At 38.0% G+C, this 13,578-nt stretch overlaps 1 protein-coding gene across 1 annotated transcript in view; it reads left to right on the forward strand.

Annotated features, from left to right (window-relative positions):
- Nucleotides 1-13,578, forward strand: part of LOC114055902 (calcium-activated potassium channel subunit alpha-1-like) — a gene marked incomplete at its 5' end in the record, with an annotated part of 191,679 nt that overhangs the window by 159,065 nt on the left and 19,036 nt on the right. The window contains 3 exons of the mRNA XM_027880516.1: nucleotides 8,926-9,039; nucleotides 9,742-9,825; nucleotides 12,206-12,336. Of these exons, the coding sequence (XP_027736317.1) occupies nucleotides 8,926-9,039; nucleotides 9,742-9,825; nucleotides 12,206-12,336 (329 nt within the window). The remainder of the gene's footprint in view (nucleotides 1-8,925; nucleotides 9,040-9,741; nucleotides 9,826-12,205; nucleotides 12,337-13,578) is intronic.

Consider the following 13,578-nt stretch of genomic DNA (forward strand, 5'->3'; position numbering starts at 1 on the left):
CAAAGATCAGCTCTGGGATTTCAATTCAGATTTCTTTGATAAAATGAGGCTTTAGCTTTCACAGTTCAATCTTTGATCCCCAAGACAGCCTTGAATGTGGGATTTTAGTTTTGACCCAGCCTATAGAAAACTTAATGACATTTTACCATAGGTTTCCAGCTCAGTTCCAGCTTGAGTAATTTGCAAGTCTGCTGGCACTATTTAGCCCACACAGACTATGAAGTCAACCATAAGTAAGTCCAAGTTGATGGAAAAACAATATTGTTAGAACAGGGTGACAGATGTTGATTATCACAAAATGTCTGTTTAAGCATTTTGTATGTATCCATTTCCTTGCTGCAAACACCTGAAGTTTTTGTAGAAGTTACAAAGTAATTGTACTTAAAGACATGGAATCATCTGCTAAAGAAATTGTCAGACTCCATATTGCAAAAAATGACTGCTGTGGTTATTACTGTTGCTGCTCAGGGGAGCTATTCAGATGCCTCATTTATTGGAGCTTAATAGATTAAAAGTCCAAATTGAGTCTCATGATAAAAACCTAATCAAATTCTAATCTGCATAATTTTCCCATAAGCATCAATGGGAAATTCATTTAATTTATGTTTCAGTAGTTGCCAATCATGTGTTGGACAACGTTACATTTATCAAAATACTTTTATTGATTTCTTGCTATGATATCTGGCTTTTCTCTTCCTTTTTCTCTAAGAAAAAATTTGCTTTCTTTTATATAATGACATAATGTATAGTCTTGCTTTACTTGCCTATATGTCATTTTAAAGGGTGAGTTTTCCATTTTGTTTGTAGTTATTGAATACTTGTCTCTCTAAACTAGGTAATATTGCTTAATTTATTTGATAATTTTTATTCAGAATATTTATTTTTGCCTGAGGTCCAAATATGCAGGGTTGATTAATGATTCAACTGAAAAAAATTTAGCATCATTATATAATAAATTATTTTAGCTACAAACCTGTGCTACACTTAGACGTTACCAACTTTGTGCCCTAGAAGCACCTAGTTTAGAAAACTATTAAATGGTAAATAGAGAGTAGGGACAATTAAAAAATTTTTGTTTTAGAGAAAGTTGCTACAAAAAGGACATTTAATTTCGTTTTGCCTTAGTTTTCCATGAGAGCAAGAAGTTCTTCTCAGACTAATACTGACCAGGAATGTTTAAGGTAGAGAGAAATAAAGTTTCCATTCAAGTAAACCTGAGGGAAGTGCTATGGCTAGTAACTACATATTATCTTACTTAAAGTGAGAAAAATAGCAAGGAGTGAACATCAAGACTATGTTCTGCAAAGCGCTATTAAATAAAGCCCCTTTGTTTATGTAGTTTTGGGTTGTGTAAGCTTGTGGTGAACCTTGGCAAAAGTAGGGTTTGGGTAGTTACCATATGAGGTTTTGTGAAGAGGGAAAAAAACCCTACAAAGCCAACAATAAAAACCCAGGCAGTTCAGGTGGATTTCATCTTCATTTTTTGTGCATGCTTAATAGTGAAACTCAAAAGACACTGGGACTGTGAAAAGAATTGTATAATTATCTGTGGATAAAATCCTCAAAGTTATACATGATTCTGCAATAGGCTTAAAATATAATGCTATTTTTAACACATTGTGCTGTTCACAGTTGAAAATGGAATGAATGTGGTGTGATTCAATGCTAAACCTCAAGATGATGAAACTCCAATCCTTCTCTTGATCTTTGTTTTTACAGCTTAATCCTGCCTTGTTAGAGCAGCCCAAGAACCAGTAGACCTATAAATCATTTACACTTTCAGCACATAGGGCCACTAAGACATCCAGGAATGGATCTCACACTTTGGAGAGCAGAAACTAGTATTGGTCCTGCTGCCCTGTGCTTCCTTTTGAGCTTTGATTTGGACATTTTTAGTATAGGCCTCTGTAATTCAACAGTATGGGAATGAACAGACATCAGAGAAGAGCACCTTCTTGGCAGGAAGATGGACAGCTTGTTCTCTCTGACAGCATCTCTCAAAGCTCAAAGCTCCAGGGCTTCTTCCAGCCCCAAAGCACTGGAGAGTAAAGCTGAGAAAGCTGTCCTTCTTCACCCTCAGCTCTCTGTAGATACACCTTGGCCTATGTTTGGGCCTGGAGCATCTCTGAAGATGCTGCAGTCTCTGAAAGAGCTGAGAGCTTGTGCAGTCACATCTGGTCTTCCACATTCCTCTCCCTTTCTAGAGCTTTAATGATAATCTCCAGGAGATTTTTAGATCTTTAGGCAAAAATTGCAGTAAAAGTCAGAAATGAAACCAGAATTTAGGATTTCCAGGTTTTGAGGCCAAACTACATCCCTGTCTCAGACCACATGGGACACTGGAGCTAGAATTGTTTCTAAATTGAATGGCTGTAACAGATTCCCATGAATGTCAGCGGCTCTTTAGCTGCATGACTGCTGCTGAACTTTCCAGGTATACCCAAGTGGCTGTACTTCGGAGAATAACAGATATAGTCTATCATTCAACTGAATGCACAGGAATATTAATGGATATTGTCAGCAAACAGTAGCAAAGGGATATAACTGTGAGGTCCTTCTGTAAGAGAATTATTTCTTTTTGGCTGACTCTGCTTAATGAAAATACTTGTCCCATATTTCTGCATGATAACTTGTCAGGGGTGTGTTTGGCAGTGCACCACCTGTGTGTTATTCATATATGCTCAAAATATTATTATTGTTTCATACTGCTTAGATGAGCCAGAGCTAGTTAATAGTATATATGTCTTTTAAATTATACTTTTGAGGACTTTAGTGCATAGATTACCCAGTGAATGCCATGGCATCTTTCCCTAAAATAGCATTATTTAAAGGGCACTATCAATTTACATGGTACTTTAATGACAAGACCACAACCTTTAGGTCTGCCAAGTGGATTTTCAGTTTGAGAAAGTGCCTGCTGCCTGCATAGAGTTCCAGTTTAGTAAAACATACAACTTTGAAAGGAAAGGATGGCAGAGAAGAAAGGGGCACAGGGAAAGGGGAAGAGAATCATAAAGGATCCATTATGATCCAGAAGATATTTTATAAATGTAACATAAAAGTCCACTTTGAGAATATGCCCATCTGAGTCTCAGTGGAGTCAGTGGAACAGAAGTGGTACACATCCATGAGACAAATTTGTTTCTACATTAAAACCTGAGTAAACATTTATTGGCCATCAGTAAACTTAAAGAATATATTTACTGCTATGAAGAGCAAACCTTCCTGCATTTCATGAGACATTACTCAGTAAAGTGAACTGCATGGGGAAAAAAATTAGCAGCTTATGCCCAGCACAATCAGCAGATCATTTGGCCATCAGGCCAGTTGCTCCAAACAACATATAAGCAGGGCAAAATTGGTGGTGCTTTCAGTATGAAGAAGGCATGTTAAGCCACACCAACATTCCTTAATTTTGAACTTTGCAGTGCCACTGGCTCTCAGAATACCTGCATGTTACTGGTGAGCCCCAGTTAGTGCCTCCCTGAGAGGCCCACAGGCCAGCCTGGCTCAGGAAGCATTGTGCTCATAAGCCCAGTACTGCTCATCCCTTTGTGGGTGGTGGTTTGTAAGAGACAGGGAGGGTTTATACCCACCTGGCCCCGCTGAGTTCTGAGCTGGGGAGCACCTGGATCCCCAGTAACTTCTGGTAAAAAGACCTTGCCTTCTGTTAGGGAGGAAGGGTTCTTATTCCACTAAGATGAGTACATCTTTAAAGAGATAGGATTTTGCCTCCAATGCAGTGGTTAGGTTTTTACCTACTTCTGTGAGCAGTAGTATCTTAGAGGGAGCTGGGGAATACTCTTTGCACAGAATCAAGACATTGAACCAGCAGCTTTCTGCAGAGAATTGTAGCAGGCTCAAACTCCTTCAGGCAGGGTAGCTGAGTTAGGGAATGGGAGTCCCTGCCTCTCAAAGAGGGGGGCTGCTGCCAGGAGGGACGCAGTTACTGCTGACTGCCAGACCTCACTGATTTTAAGCATGGCAAAGCCCAGAACCTGTGTTCCTTTCAGAGACAGGATATACTTAGTTCACTGTTTGACATCACCTTTTTTCAGAGAAGGGCAGGAGTGAGCTGCCTTCTGTTGAAGTTTCCCCAGTTTGATAAGGGAGACCTTATCGCTCTTTCCAACTACCTGACAGGAAGTTGTAGTGAGGTTGAGGGTTGGTCTCATCTACCTAATAGCAAATGAAAGGACAAGAGAAAATGACCTCAAGTTGTGCCAAGGGGAGCTTCACTTGGATATTAGGGAAAATTTCTTCACTGAAAAAATTGCCAAGCATTGGAGCAAACTGGCCAGGGAAGTGTCGGAGTCACCATCCCTGGAGGTATTTAGAAGATGTCTGGATGTGACAGTTAGTGACATGGTTTAGTGGTGGACTTGGCAGTGCTAGGTTGGACTCAATGGTTTTAAAGGTAATTTTCAACCTAAATGATTCTATGACTCTGTTGTGGTGGTTATCCCTAAAACAGATGGTAGTAAGTTGACCCCGACTGATAACTAAGCCAGTCTGGCTCACTTCCCCACAATGAGAAAAAATACTCATGAGCTGAGGTAAAGCCAGTTTAATGAGGAAAACAAAAACAAACCACAAAACAAACAACAAAAAAGCAAAAACCAAGTGATGCAAAGTCAATCACTCACCCAGTATAGCAATTCAACACCAGATGCAGTGGCTGCTGGAAATGGTATGATTTTGCTGTACCTTACCTCCTAGTTGTTGGCAAACAGAATTCCCTTCTCCAGAAGTCTCCCACTGTCACTGTATTTCCTTTCAGAGGGGCTGTGCTCAGACTTGCACAGGCCATGTGAATTTTACTGTAGAGGTTGATCCTTTTAAGCAATTGCAGCCACAGCTCCCTCAGCTTTTTGTTGAACAAGGAGACACTGTGGTTGTAAGATCACAACTATCACCCCTGTTTTACGATTTTTATGGGCATTAATGGAACAAGGTTTGTGGACTGAAGGAGAAAATGGAATATGAAAAGGAAAATGAAAAGAGGTTGTGAGGAAAGCATGTCATTTCTAAATGAATGCTCTGTGCAGAGGAATTTAATCTTTTCACAACTGAAAATGGATCTTAAATCTGATGCCTTAGCTTGTTTCAGCTTCTGTAATGAAATAGAGTTTTCCTAATACCCTGTGACCTGAATTTCTCCCTGCTTTATGGGTGCTATTCCTTGACGTACAAACCTGTATTTTCTCAAGTCAGCATTCGATGATGGATGTCAAAATACAGGTCATGTATTATGCATATAGCATTACCGATTTAAGGTGTTTACTTGTCAAGTTGAAGAAATTCAAAAATGTCACATTCACTGAATCTGCACAGCTGTCACTTGTAGTTTTTCATGCCTTTAAATGAAAGTTCTGATAAAGCAGGTTAGTTTTCCTGCACTTTTTTTTTTTTTTTTTTTTTTTGGTTCTCTTTTCTGGAGTCAAAAAATAGACAGTCTATGTATAGAATTTACTTTGTGACTTGGGATTAGGAATGTGGCCTGAAGGTCTACGACACCATGTGACTCCAAACACAGGCACACAAAATCCACAAATACTTCAGTTTTCCTTTTCCTTAAAATATTCCAAACATTTTTAAAAGTAAATTTCTAGAAGTGTCTGAATTAAGTACAAGCAGGGAAATTAAATTATCAGGTATTTCTTACATCTTTCCAGACCACAGGATGAAAAATATCAAGACATGAGTCTAGTTTTACATTCAAGGTGAAAACAAATTCTCCTTAACATGCTTCCTGCGTTTCAGACTGAATGCACTATGTGTGCAGTGTGCAATTACAGAGCTTCTGACAGTCACTGTCTAACAGAAATGCTGCATTTACTTCAATTTTCTGACACCATCCTAAGAAGACAAATATTTGAAGGGTTAGAGAGGTGGCTACAAATAGCCTTCAATGGAGAGTGTGCGTGTCCGTGCCTCTATGTGGATGCACACTGCAGTGGAGGGAAGGCAAGAAGAACTTGCATGTTTAGGTGCAGTTATGCTAATTTACTTCAATTTGCTTTTAACTGCAGGGAAGTGCTGATGTGCTCCTACCATCTGAATAACCTGATTCACTAAAAAATATTTTAGGGAACGCATCCTGAGATGGGCAGAGGAAAGCCTTCAGGAAAAAGGGAGAAGCAGAGCCTCTATGGATGCTCTGAGCAGTACAATCCCTAGGGTACATGAGAACAGTATAAGTTTTCTTTGCTCTTAGGTAACTGAGTGTAAAAAGTCTTGCTGTTGCCATTTTGACCTGTAATTCTGCAGAGAACCCAACTGGGCTTGCCAGCTTAACTACTCAAGGAGTCTGGATGAGCTTTTTCTATTATACTGTGACAAAGGCCATATCTTGCATCTCCTAACAGAATGCATTCCATAACAGAGTGCAAGACTTAAAACACTAGATCGTGCTGCAGAAGAAGGTGTCACAATAATACCCACCTGTCCTCAGATAGCACTTCCTCCCTTTGGAGTCCCACTTTCATTTTCCTGCTGTTGAGAGAGTGTCAATATCACCTGTAAGTCATGAGGTGGTGCCTGAATTGCCTCTGTAAGACTCACTTTGGGAGCCTGAGGAATCTCCAGCTCTGCCATGCAGAAGTAAATGTTCAAAGAGCCAAAGACAGCTATCAGTCATAGTGCCCAGATACAAGGAAACATCTGCAAACCAACACCAGTTGGAAATGCAACTCACCGTCACCCTGTCGGTCTTACTGAATTAGTTTCAGCACATCACCATGGCTAGGCTCCATGAACGAAGATTTGAGAAGGACTCTACCCACACTTCAGCACAAGTTTCAGCACAAGGAGCAATATTAAATGACTGACTGTTAACACTTCTGATTCCCTCATAGAAATCCACTTTCTAAAGATTTTCTATGCACTGGTAATATTAAATAGAATTGTTTTACTGACTTAGGTTTGTGTATGGCAATGTTTTAGTCTTGCAGGCCTGCTGAAGATACCACATCCAATTCTTTTCTGCTAAGGAATATCTTCACAGACTTTTCACTCTCATCTTAGTTATCCTGACTGTACAATCGTCATGTTGCATCTAGTTTTTCTTGTGAGAGAATGAAATTCATACCAGTACCTTCTGGAGGGCTAAGAAAGTCTCTCCTCAGTGATTCTGGTTTTATTGCCTGTATATTCTATATGTGATACAGACAAAACATAGGGATAGATGAATGCAAGAAAAATTTAAATCCTATTAAATCAGGAAGTCCAGATCTAGTGGTCCTTGTAGTTTAGGGGCAGTTTAACAGTGATGGTAATTATCACTGGAAAAGAACCATAAATCCTTAAGACAATATAAAACCAGTACAATGTGGTAGAAATTATAATTTAGTTTAGAAATTTACTGGTTTGCAAAATTGGTCCCCAATCTAAAGAGAGGTAAACTATGTAATATCATATTCTCTGAATTTAGTAACAGATTAACATATCAATGAATTTAATGGTGTGAAACAGTTTCCACACTGCAAGAAGATAATGAAGTTATGTCAGGAATTAATTTGGCTTTGATTAATTTAGAATCAGTATATGGAGAATTCAGAACTATTGACAGAGGACCAGAAGTCTGTCCCTGGATGTCAGGTGTGAAGTCAAAGAACTTAGGAACAATGTGGCAAAAAAATGTTTTCTCAGAAATGCATGCTTTAAAGTGAGCTTGGATCAATCCTATTTCTGGCATACAAATGCTTGCCTAAAAATGCTGCCTTAACATTTGTCTGTATTAAAGTCTGAAGTCAACCTCTAGCTTCACCATCACTTCTGCAATAATGACATTAAATTAATGTTCCCATGTTTTCTACAGCTTTAATGGACAAGGGAGGTGGAATGCTTTAGTTTCAACAGTGAATTTCCATTCTTCTATTGCATGGGCTTTTGTATAACTACTTGTTTTTCAGTATTTATAATCAAACTCCAAAAGGCTTTGTCTGGGTATTTTTTGTTTAAAGAAACAGAAAAAAAAGAGGAGGGAAAAAAAAAAAAGACAAAAAAATGCTCAGTGTCAAGGGCTCCATTTCAAAGTGTATAGAGAATCAGGCTGAAAACATAATGTCTCTTGGAGGTGAACCTTGGTGGTCTCCAGATCTCTTTTTCTGTGAGTGGCCGCCAACATGTTTCCTCTCCCACCTTTGTTTACTTTACATCTTTACTCTTTCTAGTTTCTTTTCAAGGATTTGTCTTATATACTGTTTGAAAACCTGTGTCTTTTTCTTTCCTTTCTTTCTTTTTGTCTGTTAAAATGAATCCTTCCATCCCAGTATTCCTACAGTGATAATCCTCATAGAAATGCGTATTATAAATGGTACACATGAAAATTAAAAAAAACACAAGCAAACAAACAAAACACTATGTGTAGGTTGTATTACTCCTGGAAAACACTTAAACCCTGCTTGTTGATCAAACTTAAAACCAGCTAATGGAAGCAATTTCTTCCTCATGGTTGTACTACCATTTACAAACAGTACTGTTTAAAATGTTATTTGTTGTTTAAGAAAAGGTGTTTATTTCAGGATTATTGAAATACTGATCAGACAAAATTAAACCTCTCAAACATTGTGGTCTTTTTTATTTTTATAAAAAATAAAATTTTATAATTTTTTGATATTTTAAGTAAGCATTACTCTTTCCATTTTGCACTCTTTGATGCAAAGGCTTAGGATAGCAAAATGAACTTCAATTTCTCCATTAGCTATCAAATATCTAACAGTAGAAATAAACTGTATATCAGTGAAGGATTGTGCTTTTATGAAATAATTGTTGAAAATTAAGACAATTTTTTTTAAATGACAATTTTTTACCATACTTTCCTGGAAAAAAAATAAAATCAAGAGATAGGGAATTCCCCATAGTTTGTCCTCTGTAAACTTTCTCCTTTTTTTTTCTTTTTTCTCCTTTTCTTTTTTCTTTTAGGCTTTACACCCCCTGGAATGGATAGGTCATCTCCAGACAACAGTCCAGTCCATGGCCTGTTACGTCAACCCTCCATTACAACAGGAGCCAACATCCCTATTATTACAGAACTAGGTAAGGAAAGCTAACATTTATCCTTTCATGTACATTCCCATATCTCTTTCCCACTTCCCTTGTTATGCAGTCACAGAGAAATTACCCATACTGTATCTTACACTGTTATGTTTTCTCTTTTGATAACTGCTTTGAATTACTCCCTCTAAAGAAAGTTTAGTAACGGTTCACTTTATTTGAATGACTAAAATATATTTCTCTCCTCCCTTTGGGTTTTCTCCATTTTCTTAAATAAATATTCTATCAGGCAAGACGCTTTTTGCATAGTGTAACAAATAAGCAGAGGTCTTTGGGCTAAGGTTAGAAAAGGAAGAAAGTCACAGTAAGTATGAGCAGATATTTCCTGTGCATTTAATCAATTGTAAGAGGCCATTTGTTTATTTCTTCATGGTCCAAAACTGTTTAATCATGTGTAACCAAACTCTGTATAATAGTATGAGATATTTTACTCCTGAGAATACGATGATGGTAGGTAACTAGACTCCGATTTCCACTCTAGCTGTGGGTATTTATGTTGTCAAGTGGTGTGATGTGAAGTGCAGAAGCTGTTCTGTTTTTTTCATGGCAAATACAAACTTGATCTGTGGTCCTTTGTCCTCTATTTTCTTTTTCAGTTTTATTTTTTAGAGCCTTATCTGTCTTTTTCCCTTACTTTATTCTCTTTCTGTACTTTCTTTTCCCCCTAAATACTTTACTTACTAGCTAAGCCTGGCAAACTTCTGCCTTTGGTTTCAATCAGTCAGGAAAAAAACAGTGGAACCCACATTCTTATGATAACTGAACTGGGTAAGAAGTGCCTTTTTCCTTCACATCACTGTCTTATTTTCTGTTGTTGTTGTTCTTACTGTCATCAGCTTTCCCTTTATTTATCTGGCTGTATCAGAGGGGCTACCCTCATGGCACTGCTTTGAATGTGTTTTATTTGTGGTTCTAGTTGAAATTGACTGTCTTGTTCTGGTTTTTCTTAATGATTTTTTTTTTCACACAGCATCAGTAAACCTTTGATCACACTCGTCTGACCTGCCGGCTGTTTTCATAGCACTTCCTCACCAATTCATTTTCTTTGGCCTGAGTCCCCACCTTCCGGTGCCCTCCCCTTCACCTCCCCCCAATTTTTCTCTCCTTTTCTCTCTCTCTCTTTCTTTTTTGTTACTTCAGCCTGTTGTCAATTTGGTGGACATGCCTTAGCAGTTTTCACAGGAAGTCCAAGAGGAACTAAAAGATACCAGGAAAAAAAAACCAGCATCATACTTTCCCTTAAGCTATTTGTTTGTTTATTTTAGGGAGTAGGCTTTTCCCCAGAAGCTCAGGTTTTGAAGCTGTAGAGAAGCAGTCAAGTTTCTGCATTGTTCCCTCCCGACACAGAGCTCTCACCAGCCTTTGCAAGCAGCGTTTGACGAGCTTTCCCTGTGGTGCAGCACAACACGTTCGAGCCCACCTCACCTGGCCCAGAGACCTTTCATAGAAACACTAGCCTGCTAACTTGCATTAGGAAGATAAAGTTATTGAGGATAACACACTTGCAGAATTCACATTAGATTTGTAGCATTTTGGGAACTGACACCATGCGTGTCTAGCAAGCTGGTGTCTAAGGCAGGTATTAGTCTGCCAGATATAAGTGAAAAAAGAATGGTACTGTCAATAGTGCCTACTCTCAACTAGCAAATTAAACTAAGGTACAAGCTTTCAAAAAGCACATTTTGAAATTATACAGCAGGCTTTCAAATACTATATTGCTCAAGAATCTGGAGAATAAATTCATAGGTATTGTACTAAAGAAAAAAGTATTGTGGATATTGGTGTTTTCTTGGATGAAATTCTTCTGATTCCCAGGGCAGAACATTTCTCTGATTACAATGAGGTGTTACATATTTACAGTTACATCAGGGAGTGGGAAGGCAGGAATTTTAAATCCTAGTCTCATCTCATTTAGACAGCTATTATGCGGTTTTATCTGTAGTAATTTATGTTTTGTAAGCTAAGCATGGCAAGGGCAGTAGAATATAGTTTTGAAAAGGAGTGGACGGAAAAGAAAACTATATGGGAGGTAATTAAACTGTATGAGAAGGAAGATAAGAATAGCAGGCAGAAAAATTTCTGGCTTAAGAATTTCAGAGATGAAATTTGATAAAGTTAACAGCAGCTCTCATGCTGTCTTCAAAGTTGGCTCAGGAGACATGTTCACACGGGGAATAGGGACATAGCTGGTATATGCAGTTTCAAATGCTCAAAAAGTTTTTAATTTCCCTTTCTTGCATGGGAACTGAAATTAATTTGTTGTTTAGTAAGTTAAAGGGTATTCTGATGGCATAGCTAAGCAGTCTGTGCTTTCATGCCTGAGGGAGATTAATATGGAAATGAAATATTTCATGAAATATGGTTCACTTGATACACTGATCTCAAGGAAACAACTATTTTTATTTGGAATGAGATGGAGTCAGAGGGCTTAACTGTGACAATGAAATGCCAGAGAAAGTCTAAATGGCAAGTACTACTTTATTCAGGCTTTTTCTTTAAAATAGCCTCATGTAGATTCTTTTTCACACTGGCTAATACAGAATTTGTGGCTGAGAAAGTGACGTTACGGAGATAAATATTTGAACAAAAGGCAGTGCTGCAAGAGAATAGCTGCTCATTCAGATAGATGCGTGTTAAAGGGACAGTCTATCCTCTTTTGAGCTATAAGTGCATTAAGATAATTCCAGTAAGAATCACAGCAGCACATCTAACAGATGCCTGTGGGCTATATCAGAGTTTTATTGACAGCCTTTATTTTACAACGGGGTTCTAACCTTGTATCTTGTGATAACATTTCACTATCCATGTATACAGCCTTAGCCACTGTACCCGACCAATACCAAGATTGTCTCAATAAATAAGAGCATCGTGTATCTCATTTTAAGTGCAGGCAGCTGGTGCCACGAAACTACTTTTACAGGAAAGGGATAGTCATCTCTCAAGAACAAGAGTGTCACCTCTTACAAGCAAGAGATTTTTAAATGCACGTTTTCACATCCATCTTGATTTCATTTTCAGTGACGTCAGACACAAGTCTGTGTTTCCAGACATATGCTGTTTCTTTTTCTTTAACTGTGTAATGTGTGAGATTGCATGCTGGTGACCCAGAGGCACCTTATGATTTTACTGTTTTTCTTATTATTTTTAGTAAATGATTCAAATGTTCAGTTCTTGGACCAAGATGATGATGATGATCCAGACACAGAACTGTATCTCACGCAGCCCTTTGCATGTGGAACCGCGTTTGCTGTCAGTGTGCTGGACTCTCTTATGAGCGCAGTAAGCAAGCAAAACCTTTTTCATTCCCTTCTGTCAGACTTATTACGAAAAAGTGTGAAAGCATGGACCCTTTTCCTCAGGTAGGCAGAAGACCCTTTCTTCTTAGATGTCAAGAATTTCAGAATCTAAACTAGGTTATTTTTCCTGTTGGATGTGGAGACCGTAACTGAGATATCTAGGACTTCCATGAGTCCACAATATTACGAGGAAAGAGTCTTATGTCAGGTTTTAAGGATAATGTTTTCCAAAAAAAGTTGTCTCTTCCTTCTGAAATCCAGACACAAATTCAGTGTGTCAGTCCTGTGCTCACCATTCATGTCAGACAGCATCAACTGTGTTTTGAGCTTTTAATTTCCTGTAGCTATGAACAATGCTCTGAGTATGAGCATTGGGGGACACTGATAGAACTATACGAAAGCCATTGTACACATCTCATGAACTCTACTTGTGTGAAGAAAGGTTATCCTCTCTTTTTCATATGAGTTTTCTTGTGAATCAAAACTTCAGCGCATGCCAGAAACTACAGATGGTGGCCTTTGGTTATGTCTACATTAGGACTTTTGGTTTGCAACCATAGTACAGTTCTGAAGCCTCAGTCCTACTCCTTTACATTCTCCTCATATTGTCTAGGTTTTAAGACCAGTCTTGCTCTGCGTGAGCTACACTTCTTTCAGAGTGACCTTAAGCTCTGCTAGATATAGCAAAGATGTAGTCTTTTTAAATTCTAATCATAGGTTTTCTGAGCTCCCTGTGGAATAACGTTCTGTAGTGCTGGGAATCATCTGTTGTAAGTAACACTTTGTATGAGCAGATGGATTTCTTTAGGAGAGCAAAGTCTGACCTTCACGTAAACTCAGAATGAAGCTTTTTGCTTTTAAGAAAAATTCACTGTGATCTTTATTATTTAATATTTTTTTTTGTATTTCATATTTATGTATCTGTATTTTGTATTTTTCCCTGTTATATTGCTCATATGTTCTATCCACAGATGAATAATATCAGTCTACACTGATAAAAGTTTATTCTAATTCATTCTAGGAGTTTTCAATAACCTCAGAAAATGCTTTTTCTTGAAAGCTATTTACAGTGTTTTTCAGATGTGACAAATTCAGAAAGCCTAAGCAAACATAAACTCTGTACCTTCTCTAATTAAAATTAATCTCTACCTATAAAATATTTAGTATTTTCAAATTTTATATGGGAATGATTTAACGTGAAGGTTCCAAATTGTTGTATATCTAC

This window comes from Empidonax traillii, unplaced genomic scaffold (genome assembly GCF_003031625.1).
Source record: "Empidonax traillii isolate 1590-97213 ecotype Southwest subspecies unplaced genomic scaffold, ASM303162v1 scaffold71:size1317347, whole genome shotgun sequence".
In the NCBI taxonomy this organism is placed as follows: Eukaryota; Metazoa; Chordata; class Aves; order Passeriformes; family Tyrannidae; genus Empidonax; species Empidonax traillii.